This window comes from Erithacus rubecula (assembly GCF_903797595.1).
Source record: "Erithacus rubecula genome assembly, chromosome: 25".
In the NCBI taxonomy this organism is placed as follows: Eukaryota; Metazoa; Chordata; class Aves; order Passeriformes; family Muscicapidae; genus Erithacus; species Erithacus rubecula.
Genome location: NC_136677.1, coordinates 3,862,201 through 3,890,133, shown reverse-complemented (window position 1 = coordinate 3,890,133; position 27,933 = coordinate 3,862,201). Strand labels below are relative to the sequence as shown.

Sequence of the window (27,933 nt, the reverse complement as noted above, 5' to 3'; positions counted from 1 at the left end):
TATAATCCACTTACTGCCTGAAAATACCTTCCTGTTCAGAAAAAAGGTCTTCATCAGCCCGTGGACATGGCAGCTCTCACTCTTCTGCAGCCCCGAGAAAGAGGAGGGAGCTGGAGGGTCTCCCTGCCAGGAAGGCAGGAGGAAAAGGAAGAAAGGGAGTGGAAGAAGATGGGAGATGACCACCCACCCACCAGGCTGCTGCTCCCTGGCCTCCAGGACTTCTGACCCAGTTATAAGCCATGGAGGCAAAGCACGAAGCAGAGAGGGATGGGGGGAAGATCCCAGGCTGAGATCTGTGAAATCTGTGGGTGATGGACAGGTTAACCCAGGGCACTTCCAGAACGGTCTGCGAGACAGAGCCTGGCTGTGAGCCACCCCAGCTCAGCCTGCCGCCGGTCACACCGAGCCGCTGACGGAGACATTCCCAGATCTGGGAGAAGACACCTCCTGACAAGAGACCTAAACTGCTGCACCCACGCAGCCGAGAGGAGACATGGGGGCTGCCATCCCCCCGGAGCTCCCAGGGCGGGCACTCGGGGCTGCGGGGAGAGCAGCACGGGGAGCGGAGCGCCGGCTGCCAGAGAGAACCGGGAGAGCTCCAGTGAGAATTAATAAGCCACAAATTGGTAGCAGCAAGAGGAATTAATGCTGCGAAGAGGCTGCCAAGTGCCACGGGGAGGGAGAGGCGCTTCCTCGGATTTCCGCTCAGCTCGGAGCTGTGCCTCTCATCCCGGCAGCAAAATGGAGCCAGCCCTGGCCTTGCTTTATCTCAGCACCTTCGGAGGTAAAATCTCCGAGCATCTCTCGGGCTCTCTGGGGAGCACAGCCGTGTCCTGGATCCACCACAGCCTGCTCATGCCAAACCCAGGATCTGCGGCACGCCAGCGTGTGTTCAGCTACGCCCGCAGCTGGACCGGGAGCTATTGGGGCAGCAGCGAGCAGAGCAGCTCTATTCCTGGCTCCTGATACGTGCAAGGCTTGGGAAGCAGCTTGCAGCCTTGCCCGGCTCACCGGAGCCCGAGTGCCAGCCCAAAGATCCCTGCAAGACAAGCACCATGCCCAGGGATCTCTCCGTGCCGGGCAGGAGCTGCCCCGCTCTCTGTGTCCATCTGGGCGCCCAGCAGGATGTGCAGGGGAGATGCTGCCCGTCCCAAATCACCTTTGGGACACCTTTGGAGAGCGAGAGGTCACAGTGGGGAGCCCGCAGCTCCGCTCTGCTCCCGCAGCCCCGCGCGGTGCCGGCTGCGGGCGGCGGTGGCTGCAGCGGAGGTGGGAGCGCTGATGACTCAGGAGATAATGAGGCAGATCAGAAGGAGGAAAGGAGCACTGAGAGGACGCGGAGAGGAGGCAGCTGTGTCCTTCGGGCCTACACCCGCTCCCCCTGACGTGGCACCTCAGCTGCGGCGCAGGAACACTCAAGCACTCACCCCCGGCCCTCTGACTCAGCCGGGGGGCTCGGCAGCACCGGGGTGGGGCCAGGATTTTAACCCCATCCCTCCTTCTGCCGGAATGGGGATCTCCAGGGAAGTGGGGCTACACATGGGGAACCACCAGGATGATGGCTCTGGGGTCCCCCCCAGTCCCCCACCCATCGCCCACCGCTCGGGATCTCGCTGTTGTGCTGCCCCAAAGGGAGCAGCCCCCCTGACTTTGAGCTTCCAACTTTTCATCCCATCTGCTCCCAAAATTGCTGGTTCCCCAGCTCCCGACAGATAAACAGCCTCTCCTGCTTGGGGAAACTGAGGCAGGGAGACACCAGACTCGCCTGTGGCTGCTGTTTCCAACCAAGCCGGTGAGGGAAGCCAGGAGACCCGGCTCCTGTGCTCATTTTCATCCCAAGCTCATTTAGAAAGTAATTTCCCTTCATGCCGGTGGCAGAGCAGTGCCAATCACTCACGGCGTGGCTGACGTCGCTGGATCACCCTTTGCTTGCCAGTCTGGGTGGCTCCATCCCCACCCAGCACCAGAGAAGAAGCTTCTAGACCTGAGAGGTGCCCCTGCCTCGCTGTGCATCCCCAGGACACAGCACATCACCTTTCACAGCCTCAGTTTCCCTTCTTTACCAAAACCTGCTGCAGAGTCAGACCTGGCACTGGTGGGTGCCTCAGTGTCCCCCTGTCAGAGTTCAGCCTCAGTGACCTCCCCAGCAGAGCCAGCCTGGGCCCCTCCATCTCCATCTCTCAGTATCTTCCATCCCAGGAGCTAAGCCTTGGCAAGGGGAAGGAGCTGCTTATGCAGAACAAATGGAATCAATCAAAACAAAAGGCAGCGGGCCTGATTCTATTTATTACCCATCCAAGAGTGTCAAACACGTCTCCAAACATCCACAGCCATATGGAGAGGGGGAACCCAGCGGGGCCACCCTGGTGGGCAAGGACAGGCAGGGCCAGCCGTGCCCAGGACACAGCCACTGACTAATCATTCACCCTGCTCTGTCCTTTGGCAGCTCCCAGTCCCTCCCAGCCTTCCATCCCACTGCTTGGCACCTTCAGCCTGCTCCTTGGGACTGCACCAGTCCCCAGCCACCTACTGCTTAGGGATGATGCCACAGAGCAGCCAGGGCATGAGGAGTGGTGGGGGGATGAGGAGCAGGGCACTGACACCTGCCCAAAATAGATGGCACTGGATGCAGCACCACCTCCAGGGACACTTCAGGCACTCAGAATCCATGGTGGAGGATCCAGCAGCAGGATCCAGCCCACGCTGCTGAGGGAATTAAATCTGTGCCTGCTTTTTCAGGAATGCCGCTCATCTTAACACACTCCCTGAGCTCCAGGTGCCTCTCACCTCTCTCTCAGCCCTCCCAGCTGCTGGAAGAGGTGAAGCTGGAGGTACCTGTGTGCTCCTTTCCCAGCTGGGGCAGAAGCTGGCAGAGGCAGGAAGACCAGAGAGATGGTTTATTCACCACTGGTGAGGCTGCAGCAGGGCAGTGGCATGTCACAGCCTGTGTGCCAGAGGGACACGCTGGCTCCTGGCACGTGGGTCTGCAGGGGAAGGGGCCTTTGTGCAAAACACCAGAGCCTCCTGTCCTGCCTGGCTGGCAGGGGCTGAGCCCAGCTCAGGGCTCACAGCACACCAGGCACAGCTGCAGGTGAACCATGCTGGGCTGCAACCTGCTCCTCTCTCTGCCGGGAGTGCCTCAGTTTCCCCTTGCTGTCAGGCATTGCCCATGCTCTCCCTGGAGCCTGCCCCACTGCCAGTGCTGGGAATTGCTGATGGCAGAAGGAGCAGAGCAGGCTCCTGCTCTCTGGGCTGCAGCTCCAGGGCGCTCAGCCCGTCCCGGCGCTGGCAGCCCCTGGGGCACAGCCATGGGCTGTGAGCCATTCCCCAGGCAATGAGGAGATGCCAGCTGGGCTTCGTGCTTCTCGGGGAGCAAACCGGGCCACGCAGCTCCTCTCGCCATCTGATTTGGCTGAGGCTGCATCCCTCGGGGCCGCGGGGCTGGACCTGCCCCGCTGGAAATGCCCTGGGGACCCGGGCGCTGGGGGGCTGGGGCAGGGTGGGACTCGCAGGAGCCCGCGGCAGCGCGCTCCAGCCCCGGAGGATGTTGCTGATGATGACGATGATGATGGTAATGATGTTCAGCGGGGGATGAAGCTCCCGCCGCGGCTGCAGGCTCCCCCTGGCGGCCCCGCCCCGCCCGGAGACGGGCAGGGATGGCATCTCCCATCAAAGGCATCTCCCATCAAAGGCATTTCCCTTCAGCAGCATTACCATCAGCAGCATTGCCATCAGCAGCATCCCCACTGACAGCAGCCCACACCGGCTGCATCCCTCACCGACAGCATCCCGCACCAGCAGCACCCAAATCGGCAGCTTTGTCCCCCGACAGCATCCCACACCAGCAGCACCCCAAATCGGCAGCTTTGTCCCCCGACAGCATCCCACACCAGCAGCACCCCAAATCGGCAGCTTTCCCCCCCGACAGCATCCCACACCAGCAGCACCCCAAATCGGCAGCTTTGTCCCCCGGCAGCATCCCACACCAGCAGCACCCCAAATCGGCAGCTTTGTCCCCCGGCAGCATCCCACACCAGCAGCATTTCCTTTTGGCAGTGTCCCACACCGGCCACATCCCACACTGGCAGCATCCCCCCTCCCCACAGCCCGTCTCCACCCAGCAGAGACTCAGCTTAAGCCCATTCAAATTACATTTCAAAGAGAGGGTTAATGAAGGGGTTGGCACCTGAGCCCTTCCCAGCATCCCGAGGGATCCGGGACCAGTCAGGAGGGGCTGGGCCCCCCTTTCTGGCTTGGAAGGGACCTTTCAAGGTCATTTAGTCCCTGCAGCCTGTGTCAGTGTGTGCCCCTGATATGGGCTGTGAATCCCTCACCACCCCGGGAACCAGCACAGCTCCCTCCATTGCAACCCCACAAACTCACCCCCATCCCCTGCAGGGACCCCCTGAACCCCCAGACCAGGAATTCACAAGGGTTTTTGTCTCCACCAGACTAAATCCAACAGCAATCAGGGAAGGGGGGCAGGAGGGGAGGGGGAAGAGGCACTATTTTCTTTTTCCAATTTGATCTTATTAAAACTTCATTCAAAGAAATAGACTTTTCATCTCAAAACTCATGCAAGTTTCATGGCACTGCAGATGGTGGAGTGGGAAAACGCCCGTCACAGAGTTTAATAACAGCACCCAGCCCTCAAACTGGTTCCTCGCTGTGCCAAAACGTCCCCACTGTGCACCCCGAGCACACCCCACGCTGCCCAGCATTTTAAGGACCTCCCCCCATATCCTCTGACAGCTTTGCTCACGTTGCCGACAGTTAAGTCTGCATCCCTCTCACACGAATAAATCCCCCTGGATGTGCCAGATGCAGGCAGGAGCCCGCTGCCCATCGGCAGATCAGTGTCCTGCTGTCACCCCTCGGCCTCTCCGTGCCTCAGTTTCCCCATGCCCGGAGCAGAGCTCCGCTGTGGCCGCGCAGGAGGGGAGGCTGCGAGCCCTGTGCTGTCCCGTGGGACCCGGCTATCAGCGAGCTAAACGCTGCCTGGATGCCTCAGATGTCCCCCGAGGACAGAGGAGCCGCTTTCCCCCCTCCTGCGGCTGCCTCTGGGGCTCCGTGGGAGCGGTGACTAAACAGCATCCCCGATACAGTCATTAATAAACATCGATGCCGCCCGGGCGCTGCCGCCTCCGCGCCCGAGGAGCCGGGCTCAGCATCCCGAGAGCTGCTGATTCATCACGGAACCAGCTCCCCTCGGCTCCCCGGGCGGGCACGGGGCTCACAGAGCATCACAGAGCCCGGTCTGGAGCTCCTCTTCCAGCCAGGAACGGCAGCAGGCAGCGCAAAGCACCTCGCTCCCTCTTCCCTGGGTGAGAGGGAAGCTCTGGCTGTGCCCCAGCTCGGAGATGGCACAGAGGGACCAGGACTCGGGTCCTGGTTGTGTCTCACACACAGCTGTGAGTTCAGGGTCACCCAGAACGGGCTTTCCATCGCTCACACCCTGTACCAGAACGGGCTCCCATCGCTCACACTGTGCCACGAACGGGCTCCCATCGCTCACACCCTGTACCAGAACGGGCTCTCCATCGCTAACACTGTGCCACGAACGGGCTCTCCATCGCTCACACTGTGCCACGAACGGGCTCTCCATCGCTCACACTGTGCCACGAACGGGCTCCCATCGCTCACACCCTGTGCCGACACACAGGACGGGGAGCAGCGGGACCCAGCGCTGGGTACCGTGGAACAGCACCGCCTGTGAGGTGAGGGGCGAGCTGGGGGAGATGCAGAGCCCGGAGCTCTGCCGAGCCCATCCAGGCGCCCCTGCGGCCAGGGGAGCGGCAAAGGGAGCTCCGGTTCTCTGCAGCCCGGCGGGTGACAGCCCCACACCCACAGACATCATCCCCTGGAGGTAGCAGCACACCCAGAGCCTTCCCCGGCACATCCCGCACCAGCCTGAGCCTCCTGCCACAAGGGGGAACTCCTGGGCCGGAGAAATCCATCCCAGAGGTGCTCCACGGCTTTGCACCCTCAGCCCTCCCAGGGAGGGTTTTCCCCAGGGAAGGATGCTCTGCACAAAGGACCTCGGAGCCCTTCGCTTGTCCCAAACCACCCGAAGGCAGCTCCCGTCACCCTGCCCCAGGGGAGGGGTTGGGCTCATGGTGTTCGTGTCTCTGACCTCCTTTCTCCAGCTGATCCAATCCGAGGGATGAAGGCCAGGCAGGACGCACGGCACACGAAGGGAGGGAGTTTGACTGGATGAAGGACCGTAGCAGGGCAACATTTCTGAGAGTACTACAAAAAAAAGACACATATTCTGCGTGGGTGGCTCGGTCAAGCAAGGACAGGCTGGACACTTGTGTCATCACTGGGAAGGAAAGCCAACAGGACTTCCAGGAAAAATGTCACTGGTCTGGCTCCCACTGCACACAGGTACAGAGGGCAGGATTTGCATCCCAGCTGGACTTGCCATGGTCTGGAGTGAGCCCAGAGTCCTTCAGTGGGGCAGAGATGAGACTGAGCACTGGTTCCCTGTCTGGCTGGTTCCATCCAGCTCTGTATTCCCACAGCCAGGCTTTGTGGCCACTGCTCTCCCACATGAACATTCACCTTCCCCTCCACCTCCTCAAAGACTCCAACCCCCCCACCCCCCAGCAGCAGAGGATGGTGTTTGACTTGGCCATGTGGCTCTCCAAACAGCAGGGTGGCTCCAAGATAAAATTTCCTGCAGTGTTGTTCACACAGAGCCCACGGGAGTGTCTGTTTGGGGAAAAGTATCAGATAAACTCCAGGCTGGGTGGGATCCAGCACTGAGCAGCACTCATGGGGAGTCTGAGCCCATTGTCTGAGCCCCAACCCCATGTGGGTGATGCAGGAGTATTGATGACATTGGAGACAAGCACACCTGGAAGGGACCTGGGCAATGCTGCACCAAGTAGCACCAAGGGGGCAGAGAGGCAGATGAAGGTGATGAGAGGTGCAGTGGTGACTTGGGGTGAAAAAACCTCCCCATAGCTTCAATCTGCACAGGGACACTTTGAGGAGAAAACATTCCTTAGCAGACAAATGTATTGAGAAGAGGGTGGGGAATGCTGAGGAATTGTTTGCCCCCAAGATGGAATATCAGGAGTGAGGGAGAAAGAGACCAAACACAGAAAGGATGGAACAGAGAGGCAGGGACCAGCAGGATTAGCAATGATAAACTTGCAGCTAAACTGGCCTTATGTCAGCACGTATTACCCAGGAGTGATAGCAATGATGGGCTTGCTCATCTGCCATTTATAAGTGGCAAATTCTCCCTCCATCCTGTTTACTATGAATTAGCTGGCATATGTCTAATCGTCTTTGCAAGCACCACTCGACTGGCAGAGATTAACGCCCTGCTCCTCCTTCAAACCAAGCACTGCACTCCACTGCAAGGCAGCAGGACACTGCTCCCACCAGGCTGCCCACAGAGGGGACCAAAGGGACACCAAGCATTTCCCCCCAGCCTCACAGCCCTCGAGAAACACAAAGTCCTAAAGCAGCCAGACCAAGAAATCCTTGTTCCTCCAAGGGAGCCTGAGCAGCTCTCTGGATTGCCCTCCCCTGTAACTGCTTCAGATCCAAAGGTGTGAGATGCCATCACCTGGATAAGCCATCAGGTATCTACCTGGGACAGGGAAATGAGCACAACAGAGACTCAAGAGACCAACAAGGATTAAATCCTTGACTCCTTTCCAAGCAACTGCTGCACTTGAACACATTGCCAATGCAGAACCCGACTGGTTTCCATCAGGAGCCATGAAACCAGCTTTAGCCAGGGATTCACATGGAGAAGAGCTGGGATGGTGAAACCCAAGGCACTTATCAAACAATAAAGCAGTGCAAGAGGTGTGTGTGTGCGTGGGGGGTGTTTGCATGACCAGCTGCCTGCCCCAGGGCGTGTGTTGTTTGGCGAGCGAGGTGCTGCTTGGGTGGTGGGAGACCCTTGGCTGACACTGGACTGTTAGTCAGGCATGTCAAAACAACCTTGGAGGGCTTGGAAAATGCAGCTCACAGACAAGGCTGCTGCACCACAGCAGCAGGAGCCTCAGAGCCAGAGTAAACAGTGGCTCAGGAAGGGAAGGAGCACAGGGGATCACAGGGAGATGGGTGGGTGTGCAGGGGCAGTGAGGGGCACTGTGAAAGGACACTGCTCTCTCCTGCACAGGCTGGATTTGAGGACTGTCCCCCTGCCATGCTGCTGAGGAAGCAGAGCAGCTCCTGCCCCAGGGTATGAGCAGCCCGAGATCAGGACTGCAGGAGCCCTGGGCTTTGCAGAACATCCTCACTCTCCTGAAGAAAATATTTTTGCCTCTATGTTCCTCATTGTCTTTTAAGAACAAAGCTCAACAGAGCTTTATCTCATTAGTGTGTCTGTGCAGCAGAGTCTGCACGGGATCAGAGAGAGGAAGCCTCCCCTTCCCACTGACAGTGCAGCCTTGCTCCACAGCCAGCAGAGGAAAGGCAGCTGCACCCACCCTCTGCAGGCAGCCCCAGCCTGCGGAGCAGTGCCTGCTGTCACCAGCCACGTGTCCAGACTGAGCTGGGCCACCAGCCCCAGCACCCACCCTGCCACCCCGAGCTGTGCCACCCCCAGCCTTGGCAAGGGCACAGTCAGTGTGCCGTGCAGTGGCCAGCTGGCTGGGTTTGTGGGGCTGTGGCAGGGCAGTGAGGACTTGGCTGTGAACAGGAGATGTGCAGCACACCACAGGCTGCCTGGGGACTGCCCTGGGCCAGCCAGATGCTGTTTGCTCAGCAGGGAGAGGAAAGTCCTGCTCACACCAGCCACAATCACATCTGCTTTGTGCTTCTGTGCTGGGAAACCTCAGCTTCCACAGGGTGCTGGAGCTGGGTGCTGCTTGGTGCTGGAGGGACAAGGAGACAAAGTCTTGGCTGGGGACACCTGGTTCAAGGCCACCTCTCATTAGTATCACTGTCTTCTCCATGCCTGGACCAGCATAGGGTGAGGGAGCTCAGCTCAGGGATGTCCCCAGAGATGTGGCTGCTCCAGGTCAGGAGAAATGAGTGTGGAGGCAGCTGCAGGGAGCCCTGAGCAGGCACTGTGCTGTGCTGCAGCACGAGGAGGCAGCTGTGGCTCTGTCTCAGGGGTGAGCTGGCTGCTCTGTGGAGCTGTCACCCCAGCACCCTGCAGGAATGCAGGCACTGCCCACATCCCAGGCTCTGCTGGACCGTGTTTGTTCAGCAGGAAGCTTTCCAAGCATGGCCAGTCCTCAGTGCTCACTGCCTGCCCTGCTCACCAGAGAACCCTTGTGCACAAAATATCCCGAGAATACTGCCTCTAATTAGAGGGTAGAGTTAAAAATACCCACAGTCCATAAAGACAGGGAGGCAGACAGGGAAAAGGCACATGCCAGTGTGGCTGACGCCCCGGGAGGGAGACAAGATTAGGAGCCACTCAGCCTCACACATACAAATGATTCAAAATAGATGAGCATATGCCTGAGCAATGAACTAGGGGGAAATGATGGGACTGATGTAGGAGTGGGGTCATGGTCTGTGACACCAGGGAATCAACAGCTTGTCTAGACTTCAGCAGGCAAAAAAAAGAGATGCTGTCTTCAGCTAAGAGTGACAGGCACTGTAGCATGAGGCTGTCCACAAAAAGCTGTCCAAGCAGCAGGAGTGGTGTGAAAGAAGGATGGACATGGGCCAGACTCCTCCATCTCATCCCAGAGCTGCTGAGAACGATCTGGGATAAATGGTAACACATACCTGAGCCTAAACTGAGCCTAGAATCCCTCCAGGACAAGGCAGGACTTTGCTCCCAACCATCCTACCCAGCTAGACTGAGATGTCCTGTCCCACCAAGGGGAGCCAGGCCTGCTCAGCCAAGGGTGGGATACAGCTCCTGCTCACCCCAGTGCAGCTCTGGTGGCCATTCTGTCACCAGTTACACACATCACCCATGACCTTGTCACATGCAAAGGTGGCTCTAGAGACACTTCAGATCATCCAACAAAACCCCTTCTGCTGGTATTTCCCCCCCAAGAAAACACAGTGGCCCAGAACCCTCCTCTTTTGTGTAAAGTTTTTTCTTTAACAGAGCAGATTCTGCTCCTACCTGGATAGCACAACCAGCTCCCACCTCTGAGAGCAGCCAAACCCTCTCTCTGCTGGGGCTGACTGCCAGGACCTCCCTCTTCCCAGGCCAGCAGTGTCCTGCCACAATGACAGCATCAAAGTTAAAGAGGTCTGGAGAGAATCTGCTGGCTGGGAGTGCAGATGGACAGCCCTGAGGGCTCAGACAGGCTGCTCCTCCTCACACAAGGTACAGCACAGAGCTGGCAGAGCCCTGGGAGCCCTGGTGCCTTGGATAATCACATTCCTGCCATGTGGACTGCTATTGAAAAGCCATCGTGACAGGCACAGCCTGTTATTACAGGTTTGAGCAGCTTCTTCCCAGCAGGGTTTGAAACTCAGTTTGGGCCTCCAGGCACTGCAAGCATCAAAAGGATCCATTTTCTTTGAGTTGCCTTCAGATCCCACACACCTGATGTACAACACACTCCATACAACCTTCAGAAATCCCTAAGGGGTTTTTGGGGGTTTTTTTTTCCAGTTTAGTCCTTGGTCACCCTCCCTCTGTTCTTACAAGGCTCCACTGCCTTATCCCATGTTTTGTTCTCCATCACTCCCCACACAGGCTGTCCTGGGGCTCAGGAGGGCAGTCTGTGCTCCCTTCCTCTCACCCTGCAGATTCCTTTTCTTGTTAGGAGCATGGATTGAAAAATCCTTCAGAGAACAAGGAAATCATAGAAAGAGTTCCCTCCTCTTTCCTGAATACATCCCTCTGCCACACAGCGCTGCCCTCAGCACGAATTTTATTCTAGTCACTTGTTTCAACATTAAATAAGGAAAAGGGAGTTCCATCTGTATGTGAAAATCAATGTTTTACACAGCAGTGCTTTGCCATCCCAGGCTGATGGGCACTACAATTCCTGTGTAACATTTATTGTGGCTCCTTGAGCTTGTTGAGTTTCACATTTCAAAGGGCCATGGCAGCTGAAAAGGCAGGACCTGGCTGCAATGAAACCACAGAGGTAGCACAGAGAGAGAAGCTGGCACTGCTTCTAGCAGCCTGAGACAAGCAATTGGCACAAGGCTCAGTGCAGGATGGATATCTGAGATGGTGCTCAAGGTTTCACACCCTGGAAGATGAGATCTGCTCTGCTGGTTGACTCCAAACCTGGCCTCTCCCTCACCCACAAACACACTGTCAGGGAATGCCTAGGCTGAGCTCCAGCAGCCTGGAGAGGGAAATCAAGGCTTAGGAGAGCTCCTCAGAGCAGATCCAGCTCCCCCTCGAGTGGCCCAGATGGCCTGGGGGAGCCAACACACCTTGGCACAGTCCTCCTGTGGCTGTCCCAGCACGGCTCATCCCCAGTCAGAGCAGCACTGAGGGGGTTGGGTAGGAAGGCACCCCAAAAGTCATCCAGTTCCACCCCCTGCCACAGGCAGGGACACCTTACTCCAGACCAGGTTGCTCCAAGCATCATCCAAACTGAAATAATTTTATTTTTCTTCTTGCAGTTCAACTAGAGACCTCCCATCCTTCTTTGTCTCTTCTGTCTCATCTCCTCTCTGCCCTGATCAAGCTGCTGCTTGGAGCTAAAGAGGATCCTGACACTTCAGTGATTGCACTTTATCGCTGATTATATTCTCTGTCATCACATTTTACTTCTCCTGTCAGAGCAGCCCAAATGGACTGTGTTAAAATGATTCCTTACCCGACAGGGACCCAGCCCAAAGATTGCCAGAGTCAGGTTTTAAGCCATACAGCCTTATTAGGTGATTCCTTCCCCTTCATCCTCAGGGAAATGCTCCATCTGGCCATTAGAATTGATGAGACTCCCTGCATTAATTTCACCAGGCTGAGATCAGCCCTTTAAATCTACTCATTAGCATCTCGAGTTAGATCTGCTACGTTATCAGGTTAAATACATTTTTACATCCCTTAACTTCTGCTAGCTCTGCCGAGCTGGTTTACAGAGCAGAGGAGAGCTCTGGCTTTCATTCCAGCTGCTTGATCTTCAACAGCTTCTTAATTACATCCTCATCAGACTCTGCTGGCAGTGACGCAAGAGGCAGCATTAACACACAACTGGCTCCATTCAGGGTCACTGTCCCACGCTGATAACTTTTGCTGCTTTCTGTTAATCAAAGAAAAACGGTCCTGGGGCACTTTTGAGCACCACACAGAAGCTCGGGAAGCTGTCTGTGCAAAGCCATTTTTCAGGGCAAAATCACTAAATCAAACATTTGGCTGTGTCACAAAGGATTTGGTCCAGCATGAGGGCTGGGAGATGGTGTCCCTGCCCATGGGGGTTGGAGTTAAATGATCTTTAAGGTCCCTCCCAACCTAAAGCAGTCTGTGACTCTATGACTCAGGAAGTTCCTCAAGAGCGGCATTCTCTGTCCAGCTGCTTGTTTATGTTTTTTACTTCGAGTTGTTGAACGTTTATTGTGAAATTCACAGACCAATGAGAATTAGCTTTTCAGGGCAAATTCTCAGAGAAATCTCTTTTAGGGTTCTTGTTAAATACAAGGGGGAAACACTGACTTTGGATCAAAACTTGATTGGGTTTATAACCAAAATATCACGAATATCCTGGCTCAAAAACATTGAAATCCTCCCGGCGTCTTACTCGGGGTGAGTTTCCTTCTCTCCACAGAGCTCAACCAGTGGTTGGGACCGACCCCTCTCTGCACCACGGGTGGGACCATCCCCTCTCCGGGGCCATCCCCTCCCCATTCACGGGGGTCCCACTGCCGGGATCACCCCCTCTCCCCACCCATGGAGGTCCCTAAAGCGGGGTCTCTCCTTCTCCCTGCAGGCTGAGGGTTCCACTAAAGGACTGACCCCTCTCCCCACTCGCCGGGGGTCTCTCTACCGGGATCTCCATCTCTCCTGCTCCGGCGGAGGTCCCAGGGGCAGGAACGGCCCCTCTTCTCACTAACTAGACATCCCAGTGCCGGGACCATCCTCTCTCTCTACCCACGAGCATCTCACTGCCAGGATCATCCCCTCTCCCCACCCCTGGGAGTCCCACTGCTGGGACCATCCCCTTTCCACATTCACGGGGGTCCCACTACCCAGTACCATCCTCTCTCCTCATTTACAAGCATCCCATCGCCGGGATCATCCCTTCTTCCCATTCACGGGGGTCCCACTGCCGGGATCATCCCCTCTCCCCATTTTCGAGCATCCCCCTGCCGGGACCATCCCCTTTCGCCATTCACAAGGGTCCCACTGCCGGGACCATCCCCTCTCCCCATTTACGAGCATCCCACTGCCAGGACCATCCCCTCTCCCCACTTTCGAGCATCCCCCTGCCGGGACCATCCCCTTTCGCCATTCACAAGGGTCCCACTGCCGGGACCATCCCCTCTCCCCATTTACGAGCATCCCACTGCCAGGACCATCCCCTCTCCCCACTTTCGAGCATCCCACTGCCGGGACCATCCCCTTTCGCCATTCACAAGGGTCCCACTGCCGGGACCATCCCCTTTCGCCATTCACAAGGGTCCCACTGCTGGGACCATCCCCTTTCCACATTCACGGGGGTCCCACTACCCAGTACCATCCTCTCTCCTCATTTACAAGCATCCCATCGCCGGGATCATCCCCTCTCCCCACTTTCGAGCATCCCCCTGCCAGGGCCCATCCCGCGCCGCTTGGCGGGCCGTGCCGCGCCCTGCCGGTGGGTGCGGTGCCCCGTCCCCGCGGCGCGGGGCGGTGCCGCCCCGGCGGTGCCCCCGCTGCCGGGCCCGGCTCGCAGCACCCCCGCCCCCGGCCGGCGCCGCCCGGGCAGTGCGCAGGCTCGGCTCGGCTCCGCACACCCCATCATGGCGCTGCGGCGGCCGCAGCTGCTCCGGCTGCTGCTCCTGCCCCTGCTCGGTGAGTACCGGCCGGCAGCGCCCGCGCCGCCCGCACAGCCCCGCACGGCCCCGCACGGCCCCGCACAGCCCCGCACAGCCCCGCGGCCCGGGGAGCGCTGTCCCGTCCCGATCCGGCAGCAGGGAGGGAGGAGGGATGCGGGGTCCCCATCCCGGTCCGGGAGCCGGGGAGGGAGGAGGGATGAGCTGCTGCTGTCCCGATCGTGGAATCAGGAGGGAGGAGGGATGAGCTGCTGCTGTCCCGATCCTGGAATCAGGAGGGAGGAGGGATGCAGTGTCCCTGTCCCGATCCGGGAGTCAGGAGGAAGGAGGGATGCAGTGTCCCTGTCCCGATCCGGGAGTCAGAGAGGGAGGAGGGATGCAGTGTCCCTGTCCCGATCGTGGAATCAGGAGGGAGGAGGGATGCAGTGTCCCTGTCCCGATCCGGGAGTCAGGAGGGAGGAGGGATGCGCTGCTGCTGTCCCGATCCTGGAATCAGGAGGGAGGAGGGATGTGCTGCTCCTGTCCCGATCCGGGAGTCAGGAGGGATGCAGTGTCCCTGTCCCGATCCGGGATTCACCTCTCCGGTTGCGATCCCAGGGAAGGGCAGAGATGCGCTGACCAGTCGGGATCCTGGGGCAGGGAGGGAGAAGGGATGCGCTACCCCCATCCCCATCCTGGAGTGAGAGAAGGAGGGATGCGCTGCCCCGGTTGTGATCCCAGGGAAAGGGGAAGATGCGCTGGCCTCGTCGCGATCCCGGGGAAGGGAAGGGACGTGCTGTCCCTGTCCCCGTCCCTGTCCCGGTCCCGGCAGGGATGCGCTGCCGCTCCTCGCCCCGGGGCAGGGAGGGGAGGGATGCGCTGGCCGAGCCTGGGGGATGCAGGGACAGCCGGGGACCCGGCGGGATGGGGACGGGCTCCAGGAGCGGCCGGCCGCAAGGACCCGGCGGGTGCTGCAGGGACTGTGGGACACACACACACGCACGGGACAGGGGGAACATCCCAAAACCCAGCTCAGCAAGGAGCGGGTCCAGGGCTGAGGGTGCCAGGAATGTGCAGGCTCGGCAGGCAGGCAGGGCGGACACTAGTGCCTATTCAAGACCAGGCACAGGCGCCTATTGTTCGGGGGGCCCCGCATGAATGTTTGCAGTTTTAATTGCAAAAACATTTGCTAATTCCGCTCAGGAATGAATTTGGGCTCATTTGTTGTCTGGCTATTAATAGGTGGGGGGATGAGGAGGGGGACAGCAGCCGGTGGGCTCGCCTTGTCCTCCCCCCTCTGCCCAGATGGCAGGAGGAGAAGATGGGGTGGAGTGGGGTTAGCTGACAACCAGCCTACAGCTGAGCACCAAAATACACGGGGCTGAGCGTGTACACACTCACCAGCCACTGTCTTGGGTCAACTCAAGGCTGAAGTCAATGGTAATATTTCAAAACAGTTGATCTAAGGACAAAAAACAGTCCTCCAGTGACTGCAGAGAACTGGCAGAGTCGCTTTGGGTCTCAAATAAAGTGAGATTTGGGCACTTTTTAGCTGATCAGTCAGCAGAGGGGTGTGAAGATGACTCTGACACTCATCCCCAGCAAGCAGAGGGTTGTCACGCGCTCCACGCTCTGCTGTTCACTGCTTTGCTGTGGTTTGGAGCAGAAACAGCTTCAGCAACAGGGAGAAATCAGGAGTGCCTGATCCCAGAGCATCACACAGTCTGCCCAGTGCTAACTCTGGATTCTGCTGCTCCCTCTGAATGGAAAAACCACAGACTTAACACGACTTTCCCTCTCAGCGGGGCTGCAGGGTAGAAAAGTGCCCCATTTCCTTCCTGTGCTACATGAGCAGAGCCCAAGTGTCCTGTTGAATCTGGCCTAAAAGATAGCAAGAATGGAAACAAACTCCAGATATTTCTGCATTCAGACAGAAAATAGTTGCTAAAAGCAGCCAAACTGCACTGGTTTCACACCTCTGCCTGAGAACATTTACCTGGTGAGTGAACCCAGTTGTACCAGGCTTTGCTTTCCATTAAATTCAAAGTCAAAGTGCCTCATCCTGCATTGATTTGCAGTAATGTTTACATTTGGGGTTATAAGCCCAAAAAGATTGAGCAGAGTGAGGTTGAGAATAAAAAGGTTACTTCCACCATGCCTGGCTTGAGTTACTGGGGGCACCCCACTAAAATAGGGTTATGCTGTCAACAGTACATAAAATTAGACAAGTACTGAAGCCTGCAGGGCTGGTGCTGGATAGTGGGATGGGAGTGTGACTGGAAGGATGTGTTTGTGCCAACTGATTACTTGGGGGAGAAAAAAAAAAACAAAAGTCATGAAAAGAAGGAGACAAAACTCAGGAGATGCTGAGATGCCAAGTGTGACCTGCTCTAGGCTCTGGGGTGCTGCTGTGACTCCCAAAGCTGTGGGCTGGGGTTGTCTTCTCCTGTGTGTGCTGCTGCCAGAACAACTCCTGTTCTTGATCATGGCCTTAAAGCATTGCCATGGAATGGGAGCCAGTGAAGCATTCAGTGCATTCCCAGCTCCAGGCACTGAAAGCCTCTAAAGATTCTGCACATCAGGGAAATGCCATGGTCGTAATTAAAGCAGCAGTGCTGATGGAGAGTGGGGCTTACATCAGCTCTACCTCGAGGTCTTTCCTTGCCAGCTTCCCTGTGGAAACAAATATTTGGATTTTAGAGGTTTTCACGTGCTGGGCTGAGGGCAGAGCTGTGGAGACCCTCCCAAAACTCTCAAGTATTTCCTGTTGAAAATAGAACATGCTGTTATCTTGTAGTCCTTGATGGGGAGATACGGGCACGTCCCAGGCACATTTCAGTTTTAAAGCTCATTATATTCAAATCTCCTTTTGATTTAATTCTAAAAGCTTGGTAATAGGTTGGATTTTGCAAAAGGCTTTTTAAAATCTATGGAGTAGAAGTTCTCATTTCCTTTCCTTTCCTTTTTTTTTTTTTTTTTTTTTTTTTTTTTTAAATATATGAAGTCCATCTGTCCCAGCCACCAACAACTGTTCTGAGTCAGCTGTCAGTGCCAAAAACCACTCGGTGGAAATGTTGTTAGCTCTCTTGCAGTGATGATAACTTGCTTGTTGGTATTTTCTGATGGGAAGTATTTGTAGTATCACTTTCTTTTCAACAGGCAGTAAAAAACCAGGACAAACGGCTTTGAGATCCCTGCCAAAATCAGATGCTTAATAACAACTTCTAAAAAAAATTCCTAGGAAGGGCTTGGTGTTCCTTTTTGGGTAAGGAGGGTTTGGCATTGCCACCAAAGAGTGGCTGGATGCACATCTCCTTTACAGCTGTTGACAAAGAACGTGACACCAGCACATTCCCTCTTGCCCCAAATGCTTCTGAGAATTTCTTGGTTGCTGAAACATGAGGAGATCTAAAGAGTAAAATGTGTTTTCTTTAGCCTGTGGACTGAGATGTTGTTGTGCTTTGTGAGCTTGGGTTCTTTCAGTGTTTATTTTCCCTGTACAAGTTGAATTCTGGGTCTCTTGGCCTGCTGCAGTTGTTTTTCAATTATCTGTCCACGCACGGAGGATTTGCACCAGGGACACGCTTGGAGCTGCCAAAAAATCACCTAAACAAGTAAATAAAGCAGAATGAGCTGCTGCATTTAGCTCCAACAACAAGGACAAAAGCTGTGGGTGGCCTCCTGCCAGTTTGCCCCAAACTTTAGCCATCTCCAAAGGGCAAAGCATCGATCAGCCCCCATCCTTCCTGCTTTCCTTGCAGCTTGCTTGGGCTATTAGTTAAATTTCTCTTGAAATTGGGCTGGCTGCTTGCTCCCCCTGTGCCATGAGTGTGTTGAAGCAGAAGTGGCCTCCCAGTTGTATATTTAGAGCTAATGCTTCACAGCTGATTGCATCAAGCCCCGATGATCCGGAGAAGGTTCGTGAACTCCTGAGGAGCCAGCCTGAAGTGGTGGGAGGGAGTTAGCAAAGGCAAAGATTTCCACAGGCCAGCAGGGTCCTGAGTCCTCAACAGTCCTTGTCTGCACAGCTTGTGTTGCCAACATGCTCCTCAACAAGATAAAACCACTGCTCTGTGCAAAAAACAACCAGTGGCCTGCTTGGAAAGTGCTGTTTGTGTGAAAGGAGATGAGTTCCAGATATAAAATTAATTAGGATAATTACATTCTCAATCTGGCTTCTCTATCGATGGGAATTTGAGCTGCAGCATCTTCTCCTGATTGATAAGGGCTGGTTCCTTCCCTCAGAGCCCCTGGGGAGTTTCATGTTTTTATGAGGCAGGATCCAAACCCAGCATCACTTCTGTGCATTGGAGGAGTTCAGGGTGTGTGCAGCAAACCCCAGCCCCTGGCTGAGTCAGGGCACTGCTCAGAGCCAGCTAATGGCTTTAATTGCACTAATGAATGTTCTGGACACGGCCTGAAATTTCCCCCAAAGGGCCTGGATTGCTGTTTGGGTGCAGTTCTGGCAATAGCTGTGCTTGGGGCAGAGGAAATACCTGCTGGGTCACAGCACTGCAACTCCCTGCTGCAAATCAGAGGTTTCACTTTTCAGGAGAATAAATATTAACATCAAAACTAGATTTTTTTTTTTTTTTGGCTGGAAAGCTCAGGTCCTTGTTTGCTTGTGACCTTTCAGAGCACCAACAGGAATAACCTGAGGGTTTGGAGAGTTTAAATTCTTTCTTGTGGAGACTTACCAAAATAAATCAGTTCATGGAATCCTTGGGCTTCACCAGAACGCTGGGCTCAGGGATAATCAACTCCTCACAAACTCCTGCTTCTCATTTCAGAGATCAGGCAGCTTCCTTTGGGGGGGATAAATATTGAGGGAGGTGTATTTTAGAGATGTTTCCTCTCAGGGACAGCCAGCTGAGATCCTGCTGTCCCTTTGCTGGCCTTGCTGCCACTCCAAGGGAGCTTTGTGTGACTCCTGGGCAGGATTCAGCTGTCCAGCACAGGGAGGGCAGCACCAGGACAGCTGCAAAAGGAGCTGCAGTCCTGTTCTTCAGAGCAGCAACCTCAGCCAGGCTTTCAAATGTCTTAGAAAACAAACCCCAGCATGCAAAAAGTGTGGTTTGGAAAGGAAGCTCCTCTGCTGTTCTTCAGTGTCTTGTCCAAAGGTGCTTCTTTGCTGTGTAGGGGATTGGAGGAAATTGCTTTATGTGCATGTTTCAAGCCAGAAAACAGGCAGGGAGAAGAGCAGCAGAGGAAGAAGCAAAATTTATAAATGAGAGTTGACAAAAAAAATTCAACACAACAAACAAAAAACCCCAAACAACAAATATTTCAGAAATTTCTCCATCTCCTGAGAGCTCAGTTGACTCAGATTCCCATGAACTCACCTGTGAAATGCTGAGACTGTCAGGTGAGAGCCCAGTCAGGCCCTGGCTAATCAAAGAGAAACTAAGCCACACTCATGTTGGAACCTGACAGCCCACAGGTACTTCAGATAAGCAGGAAAAATTAATGGGAATTGTTCTGTCATGCAAGAATTGCTTGTCAGTATAAATAATCCCAGGTATTGGGCTCTGTGGTGCCCCTCATGGGCTGCAGCACAGGGCTTGCAAGGGGAGATGAAGGTTTTTCAGAGCACCAATAGATGAAGTAGATGAAATTAAATTGTGTTCAGATAATGCTTAAGGTTTTCCTTTTTTTTTTTTTTTTTTTTTTAGGTCATAAATCCCAGGGATTTCAGAGTTAAAGCCAGAACACACTCAAACCTACTCCCTTCAATGTACCTGATTATTTACAACACAAATGTGAGATCAGAGGGTTTTTTCAGAGTCCTTTTAATTCATTTGGGCACAGCTGGCTCATTTGAAGACACTGAGCTTTAAAAATGCAGCATGCCAGGGACTTACTCTGTCTTTGGCTAAAAGGCAGCAGTGGACAATGTTCAGCAGTATTTTTAAGATTTTTTTAATCATGCTATTAAAAATATATTTTTATGGTGGCCTAGGTAAGATTTTCTGCTGAGCTGGAGAAATCCACTGAAATCTAAGGGGATTTGTTCCTATTACTAGGCTGGGTTTCTAATACCCATGACCTCCTCTGAAAATCCCTGCCTTAATAAACTTTGGGCAATTTCTTATATAAGTGGCCAGTATTTGAGAGAGAGGATGTAAAGCAGGACACTTTTAGGTTCTGTTTTGAAGGGTGGGAGTAAAATACTTCTGAAATTTCAGGTTTTTTGAAAGCACCTGACTTCCCAGCTCTCTGTCCCCTTGAGACACATAATTAAATTGCCATTTTTGACACTCAGGGTATCTCAAGATGTACAACCATGAGGTCCTTCAGGTGCTGAAGGAGCCCATGAAAATCCCACACATCCAGAGGAAGGCAGGAATTGTGTTTCATTAGTGACATGGAATAAGGCTGGCAAGCAAGGTCATGGAGGAGAGCTCTTTTGAGAGCCATGCTTACCTTTTAACAGAGCTCTGCACAGCAATCCTGCTTTTTATTCCCTGTACAAAGGTTCCTGCCACTTTTCATCCCTCCAGGGAGGCTGTGTGTTCTCTCAGACCTCGAGTGGAGGTGGCTGCACAGCAGAGAACTTAATGATTTTGTCTGTGTGTAAATGTACAAGATCTTTCAGCCCCAAAATCACCCGTGGAGACAGCATTATTTTTTTGTTTTGCCAGGATGTTATCCTTGGAAAACAGAGGTTTGATGGATGTTGCTGGTGTTACCTGAATTACAGAACAGCTTCTGCTCACGGCTGTTTGCTGGAGGCTGACAGAAAAAAAAAAAAAAAGAGAGAGAAAGAAAAAGAGAAAGAAAAAACTTATGTTCCCAATTTCTTGCTCACTGGAAGCTCCCCAAAAGATGAATGCATGGTGCTGTGATAAAGATGGGGAGCGTTGCTGGGGGTGTGGGATGGTCACTGGCTGTGTGAATCGTGGTCCCTGTGTCCACAGCAGCTTTTCCCACGTACCCCAAGCTCCATTAAGGAGATTGCTGCCTGCTAATGGACTTCCTCCTGAGATTCTGGCTGCTGACACTCTCCTGAATGATTTCCTGCAGCTCACACTGCAGGGAAGGTGTTGCCCAGTCCTGCTTCTGTAAAATCGCTTTTATCCCCTCAAAGGGAACTTATCAACAGCTATTTTTAATACACACTTGAATCTTTGCTTTAATCTTTTTCTCCTGTGTTGATCTTCAGCAAAAACTTGAAGGTAAATATTTCTTTATGACCACCACGTTGTTTTGGAGCTGGTTATTTTTAGAGCCTGGAAAACATCCGCTCTGTGCTAGGGAGGTCCTGGGCATCTTGGAGAGGGAAGTCCCAGCTCTGTGCTCTGGATCTTTGGCTTCCCCAACCTGTGGCAGCCTTTGGAAGAAGGGATTGTTGGGGTGTTGAGGTACCAGCAAAGTGGCAGGAGTGCTGCACCCCCATTAGTGTGATTGCTCCATGCCTTGCTGTGGGATTGGAGATGTGGAGATGTTGATCAGAGGCTCCCACAGCACAGGAGGTGCTGCTGTCCCTCCCTCCCTGCTTTCAGCTGCTCTGCTGAGGTTGCATGTAGTGTATGGATGGGGCTGATTTCCCTGGGAGGAGATGCCTTGTCTCCTTCAGAGCTGATGGAGTTGCCTTTGAACTGGCAGAGTGCCTTGCAATCGCCCACTGAGCCTCCTGGGCTCTCCCTCAAGCAGAACTGGCTGGCTGAGTTGGTAAACATCCTTCTGGAGCTGGTGTTTTCCCTTCATTCTGGCCACTTTTCAGCATCCCATAAATCTCAGGGCAGTGCTGGGCTCTGCCTGCTGGAGCTGCCTGGTGTGTGCTTACCCAGGTACATCAGCAGTGCAGGGGGCAGAGGGGATTCCAAATTCCAGTTTATTCCTGAGCGTGGGAGGATTTCAGGGCTCTTTCCCCACATCCCAGGGTGTGATCATGGCCCACCAGCATCCTGCTGCTGGCCCACAATAGGGATTGTTCTCCCAGCCTGGGCTGGCTGCTGGTGTTTGCTGCAGGCTCCTTGATCCTCCTCGTTCTGCAAATATTTGGAACAGATCCTGTTTGGCTGTTTTGACAGTTTGACTCAGCTATTAAATGACAGAAGCAAGCTGGGCCCAGGTTCATGGTGGTTACAAGCAGCTCTACAGAGAGGGGAGCTGAGGGTCAGATTCAGACATGGGGCTGTGTGGGGAGGTCCTGGAGCAGACTTGGATGCAGCTCTGCCTGCAGCCTGTGAGGAGATCCCTAACCTTGCTAGCTGTCACTGCACAGTCCCCAGGACAGCATGGTTTTGGAGTGACAAATATGGCACAGTCCTGGCTGCTTCCACATTTCCCAAGAGCTTTTCAGTTCCTGGCTTGTCCTCAGTCACTCCTGAGGCACACATGCCCTAAGTCTCACATCTGTCACTCAGCTCCACGTCCTGGACATGAGGCAGAGACTCTCTTGGCTATAAAGGATTCCTTCTTTCCTCCCTCCCCAGTTTCCTCTTGGTATCTGTATCCCTCATTGAGAAGCAGTAGCTCCTTCAAAGAAATGCAAGGAAGCCCATTTGCAGAATTTACAGCTGCTTCCCCAGGCTTGAGTGTCCTGCTCTTTAAGAGCAAGCTTTTAAGCATGTTCTTAAGTGGGAAGATAAGTGGTGTTAGGATCCTTTCATCTTCTGGCTGGGAGCAGGCTGGAGATAACTGATAAGGGGATGACAGCAGGGAAGATGCATAGGCACCTTTGGATTTAATTCCTGCTTTGCAAGGCAGTCTTTAAAGCACATCTCAGCTGGTAAAATAAAGCTGGGCCTTCCCTTCTCAGCATATGTCTTTTCCTCCTGTGTGTGAGGCAGATCCTCTGTGTGTGCCAGCAGAGCCAGCACAGACTGAGCTGGGTTCTCCATTTCTGAGCCCTCCTTCTGCTGCTGACATTCGAGGGACTTGGCTGGGGTTGTCTCTAGACACTGTTTCGGCTGGTGATTTCATTTGCACATTTCTCTTTTTTTTTTTTTTTTTTTTTTTTCCCAGCAGATCCTTTGCACATTTGAGCTGTGCTTTAAACAGCCCCACACGTGGTGGGCTGGGGTGCATTCCTGTGCCAGGGGCTGCCAGACAGCACCCTCAGCCTCCCATCATGGGGGTGGGATTCTCCAGACCCCTCCTGAACAGACTCTGCATTCAGCTCCAGAATTCCTGCCTTAGCCCCTCGTCTGCTGCCCCAAACAGGTGGTGAGCACATGGCTGAGAGGGTCTGTGCTGGGGGTGGTTTTTGGGGTCAGCTGTGTGCAGCCCACATTCCTGCTGCAGCCCCCTGCCTCACCTTCTGGCCCAGCTGGCCCTGAGCCACCCAGCCCAGGGGTTTGTGGCCACATCCATGTGCTGCTTGTGGAAAACAAACCACTGGGAAGAGGGGTGTCTGTGTGCCATGCCTGCCCCTGCCTGCTGCCTGCTCCTGCCAGGGAATGGGGAAAGCAGCTGGGGCAGAGTGTGCCAGAGGCTGAGCAGCACCTCAGGGCCCACACACAGTGCATCCCACACCTGGGACAGCACCTGTGCAGCTCCAGGGGCTGAGCAGCACTGCAGGGCACACACACAGTGCATCCCACACCCTGGGACAGCACCTGTGCAGCTCCAAGGGCTGAGCAGCATCTCAGGGCACACACACAGTGCATCCCACACCTGGGACAGCACCTGTGCAGCTCCAGGGGCTGCAGCACTGCAGGGCACACACACAGTGCATCCCACACCTGGGACAGCACCTGTGCAGCTCCAGGGGCTGAGCAGCACCTCAGGGCACACACACAGTGCATCCCACACCTGGGACAGCACCTGTGCAGCTCCAGGGGCTGCAGCACTGCAGGGCACACACACAGTGCATTCCACACCTGGGACAGCACCTGTGCAGCTCCAGGGGCTGAGCAGCACTACAGGGCACACACACAGTGCATCCCACACCTGGGACAGCACCTGTGCAGCTCCAAGGGGTGAGCAGCATCTCAGGGCACACACACAGTGCATCCCACACCCTGGGACAGCACCTGTGCAGCTCCAGAGGCTGCAGCACTGCAGGGCATTGCTCAGGCTCTGCTGGAGCAGTAGAGCTCCTTAGATCAAGGTAGAAATGGGGCTGAGTGAGCCTGGCAGTTCCTTGGCAGGGTGTTGGCACAGTTTGCAGGTTGGCAGTGCCCTGAGAAGCCCAGATCCAGGTGCTGCTGTTGATTTTCCAAATGCCTCCTCCTGTTGTGTCATCAGGGACTTCTGCCTGCTGCCAAGGCTACAAACCCCTTCCCACAGCAAGCCCCCTGTCTCTGCCCCTCAGGCTCTCCCTGGGGAGCTGCTGCAGCTGGGCAGGGCTGGCTCTGCCACCCTGGGCTTGCATCCCAGCCCCAAGAGTGAGCACAGGCTGCAGCTCGCTCTGGGATCAGCCCCCAGTGCCTCTGCACCTCGCTGTTACTCAGCACTTTTCCCTGACAGGGAATTAAGTAGGATTTCTAGGTCATTGTGGGGCTGTCAGGAGGAATCGTCTCCTGTAGACCTCATTATCAAGGCTCTTTCTGCAATTCCAGACTTCAGAACAATTGCAGCCTGGTTCCCTAAACACTGACTAATGAGACAGAGCTGTTAGCAGCAGTTTGCTAAATAAAGGCTGTTTCTGCCTGAGACAGAATAAAGCCAGACGGGATTTTCGTGGCTGTCTCTCACACAGAAGGTATTTCAAAGGACCCTGATTAAAATAATGAGAGAGATGTTGCTCTGGTGGTGGCTGCTTGGGGTCAGTGCTCGATGCCAGTGCCAGGTGCTTCCCCACAGCAGGGACTTCAACTAGTGCTCAAGAAACCAGAAATTCTCTGCTTGGTTTCAGGGTATGCTGAGCATCTCCCTGAGCTCCTGTGCCTTTGTCCTGCTTGGTGGGCGTGCTGGGTGCTCACCTCCCTTTCCTTGGGTGTCACAGGAAGAGATTCTGTGATCCCCAGCTCGTGGCAAAGCTTGCCCAGCATTCACACAAATGGCAAAGGATCCAGCAGCTGAGCAGAAGGGACAAGTGTGACAAGTGTGTGGCAGCTTTTGAGAGGAGCTGGGGGGTTGCAGCCTGCCCAGAGGAGACAGGTGAGATCTCAGCTTGTCTCTGGGTGCTGAGCAGAAGGGATGCAGCCCCACCTGGGTAGTGGGAAGCCAGATGACTTCTGTTGATGCTCCTGTAATGAGATTTTTCATCCTATCTCTCTTGCTGTTGTCAGAAGGGCCTGGATTAAAGATAAACGCTGGAGCATGATGGGATGAGTCCTTGCCTCTGGCTGGAGCAGGCACAGGAGGGCTGGGCAGCATTACCTGGCCAGTTTGCAGTTTTGTTTGAAGAGCTGCTTTGATGTGGCAGTGAGAGCCCATGGAAGGTAAATGGTGTCTAGACAGGTTTTTCTCACTCTCTGTTGTTATCTCTGAAGCAGCAGGAATGGTGCCAAACAGGCTGAATGGCTCCAGAAGCAGAGCTATTTCTAGGAAAATGGTTCTTCAGGAGAATCCAGGACAGCTCTCACCAGAACCCTGGTTGAACCTTTTACTGGTGGAACCTTGATCATTTAATTACAGGTAGATGCTGCTGAGAGTGAGCAGGAGAGGTCCAGGAGGTGACCAGTGTGTTTCCAGTGAGCTGGCACAGCAGAGGGGTCCAGGAGAGGTCCAGGAGAGGTCCAGGAGGTGACCAGTGTGTTTCCAGTGAGCTGGCACAGCAGAGAGGTCCAGGAGAGGTCCTGGAGAGGTCCAGGAGAGGTCCAGGAGAGGTCCCTTGGCCAGTGCTGTGCCCAGCAGGTTGGGAATCCAGGATGATCCAGTGGATTTTGGCAGCAGCAGAGTGCTGAGAGATGACTCCCTTGGCCTGGCTAACTGGAGGGTGGCAGGACTTGCCCAGCAGAGCTGGCCTGGGTGCCCAGTGCCACTGCAGTGTGGGTCTGTGTCTGTGGAGGGCAGGGGAAGGCAGGCTGGGTCTGGAGAGACTTGTGGCTGGCTGGCTGCTCTCAGCTCTGTCTCTGATATGCCATCTCCCCAGGCTGTTGGGGAGGGGAAGGGGAGGCTGGATTCAAATGCCTATTGTCTGTCCCTCAGCTGGGAGCAGAGCCAGCACAGAGAGAGGTGCTGGCAGCTTCTGATGCAGGGGCAGATGCGAGGGAAGCGCGCTCAGCCGTGAAACGCTGGCGTTTTCAAAGGAGCCTCAGAGGTTAAGTGCCATGTGCTGGAATGTGTTCACCAAGGTCAGGAGAGAAATCTGGGGCTCCTGGGATTCCTGCAGGGCTGGGGGGAGCTTTCTGCAGGCAGCTCTTGCCACAGGGACGAGGCCTTGTGCAGCATCTGTGCTGCTGTGTTGTTTCAGCCTGGCCATGAGGAGGGCAAAGCCACACTGTGCCAGGTTTGGTGTCACCTGGGAAGCCTTGGAGGAGCACAGGTGAGCTCAGCCTGGCTCCCCTCTCCTGCAGGCAGCTGCCAGGTTCTGTGAGCTGAGCCTTTCCTGACCCTGCCTCCCCTCTCCCCTGCCACAGGTTTTGAGCAGAGCTGGAAACTTGGCAGGGAGGCACGGAGCAGCCAAGAGCCCAGCTTGCTGCTCTGTGTCAGGGCTGGCTTCTGTGCTGCTGTGGGGAGTGCAAATCTGCTCCCAATCTGTTTGCTTTGCTGACATGACTCCAAGACACACAGGGAGCAGATACACTGACCAAGAAGGGGCCATTGTTACAGGACCTGCCTGACTGTGGCTCTGCTGTGCTCCATCCCCAGCATCCCCAGTGCCCTGTCCTTCCTGGTCCCCCAGCCTGAGCTGCACATCAGCACAGACAAGCCAGGGGTGTGCTCCTGCTTTCCTCAATTTGTCCATCCGTGTGCCCTGATCTGGCCTTTTGATTTCTGTGCTGATCTCTGGCAGGCAGGTATTAAATCAAGCTGTAGATAAAAGGAGTTACAAGCGTTGCCTCCCTGAGAACCATCCAGTGACACATTGCTAATTGCAGATAGCAGTGCTGGAGGCTGGGCAGCCAGGAGCCAGGCTCTGATGGGCTGATGGACAGGTTGGGGTTTTGGCCAAGGAAGAATGAAGGCCCCAAGAAAAGCAGAGAAGAGGAAGGGAGTTACCTCATTTGTTTCCAGCAGGGTTGTCCTCTGAGAGGTATTTCCTTCAGCTTTATGCAGTCCGAATTTAGTTGCAACTTTTATGAACAATAAAAGCTTCCATGGTTTCCCTCGGAGGAACTGGAATGAATCCAAATAGATTTTAGTCCTGAGAAGCAGATCCTGGTATTTTTATCAGCCTAATCATTTCTTTCCATCTCCTTCCTACCTTTTTTTGCCATTCATGCTGCTGAAGCCTCTAGGCAAGTTCCCAAGTCCAGTCTACCCCTTTTAGCTGCTTCTGACTTTGTAGCCTCCCTTGGCTTTTTGAGAGCATTTAATGTGCCTGCCCCAGGCTGGGCTGGGGACTGTCCCCATGCCTCAGGAGGGAGCTGGCAGTGTGGCACAGAGATCCCAGAGCTGGCAGGGCAGTGGCACAGAGCTGGGCTGAGCCAGGGACCAGCACGTGCTGCTGGGCCATGTCTGCCTGGGAAAAGGGCCTCTGACCAGCACTCAACTGGGAGCGTTCAGCTGAGAAAATTCCCTGCTAAAAATAGCAGCAGATGATGATGTTTAAGGAGAAAAACAAGCCAGGGTCTGGGAGAAGTTGGATCCCTGATATGTGGCTAATTCAACTCCCCCAGGACAAGTAATCTTTTAACCCCTCTGTGCTAAGGCTCATTTCTGCTCTATTAAACAGGCTTGCCCTGGTCAGGAATCCAGGCTGGGCTGAGCCAGGATGGGTTTTGTCCTCTTTGCTCTGACACAGCATTTCTCCCTTCCCTTTCCCCCTGCTCATTTACACTGCCATCTCCCTAATAGCTCGGTGTGTCACGCTTTTCATCTTTATCTGTCTGTGACTTCACTTGGGCTCCCTTTAATTCCCCGGTGCTCTTCCTAAGAAAATAATCTCCTCTGCACCCTGTGGTGCTTTTCCCTTCTCAGGTTGGCAGCCTGTGCTTGCTCAGGCTGATGTTAACAAGGGAAGCCTTTTCAGCTCTGCTGCTGTGATCCAGGGCTGCCCCTAAAATCACATCTCTGGAC

General features: G+C 54.6%; 2 protein-coding genes across 3 annotated transcripts in view; both read left to right on the top strand.

Moving 5' to 3' along the window:
• LOC306812220 (beta-galactosidase-1-like protein 2) overlaps positions 1-27,933 on the top strand; it is a 152,360-nt gene that overhangs the window by 23,328 nt on the left and 101,099 nt on the right. The gene's annotated exons all lie outside the window — the stretch shown is intronic.
• The window catches only part of JAM3 (junctional adhesion molecule 3), a 31,027-nt gene continuing 16,860 nt past the window's right edge, over positions 13,767-27,933 (top strand). Inside the window, exon 1 of the mRNA XM_079326636.1 lies at positions 13,767-13,897. Coding sequence (XP_079182762.1) covers positions 13,846-13,897 — 52 coding nt within the window. The 5' untranslated portion in view covers positions 13,767-13,845. The remainder of the gene's footprint in view (positions 13,898-27,933) is intronic.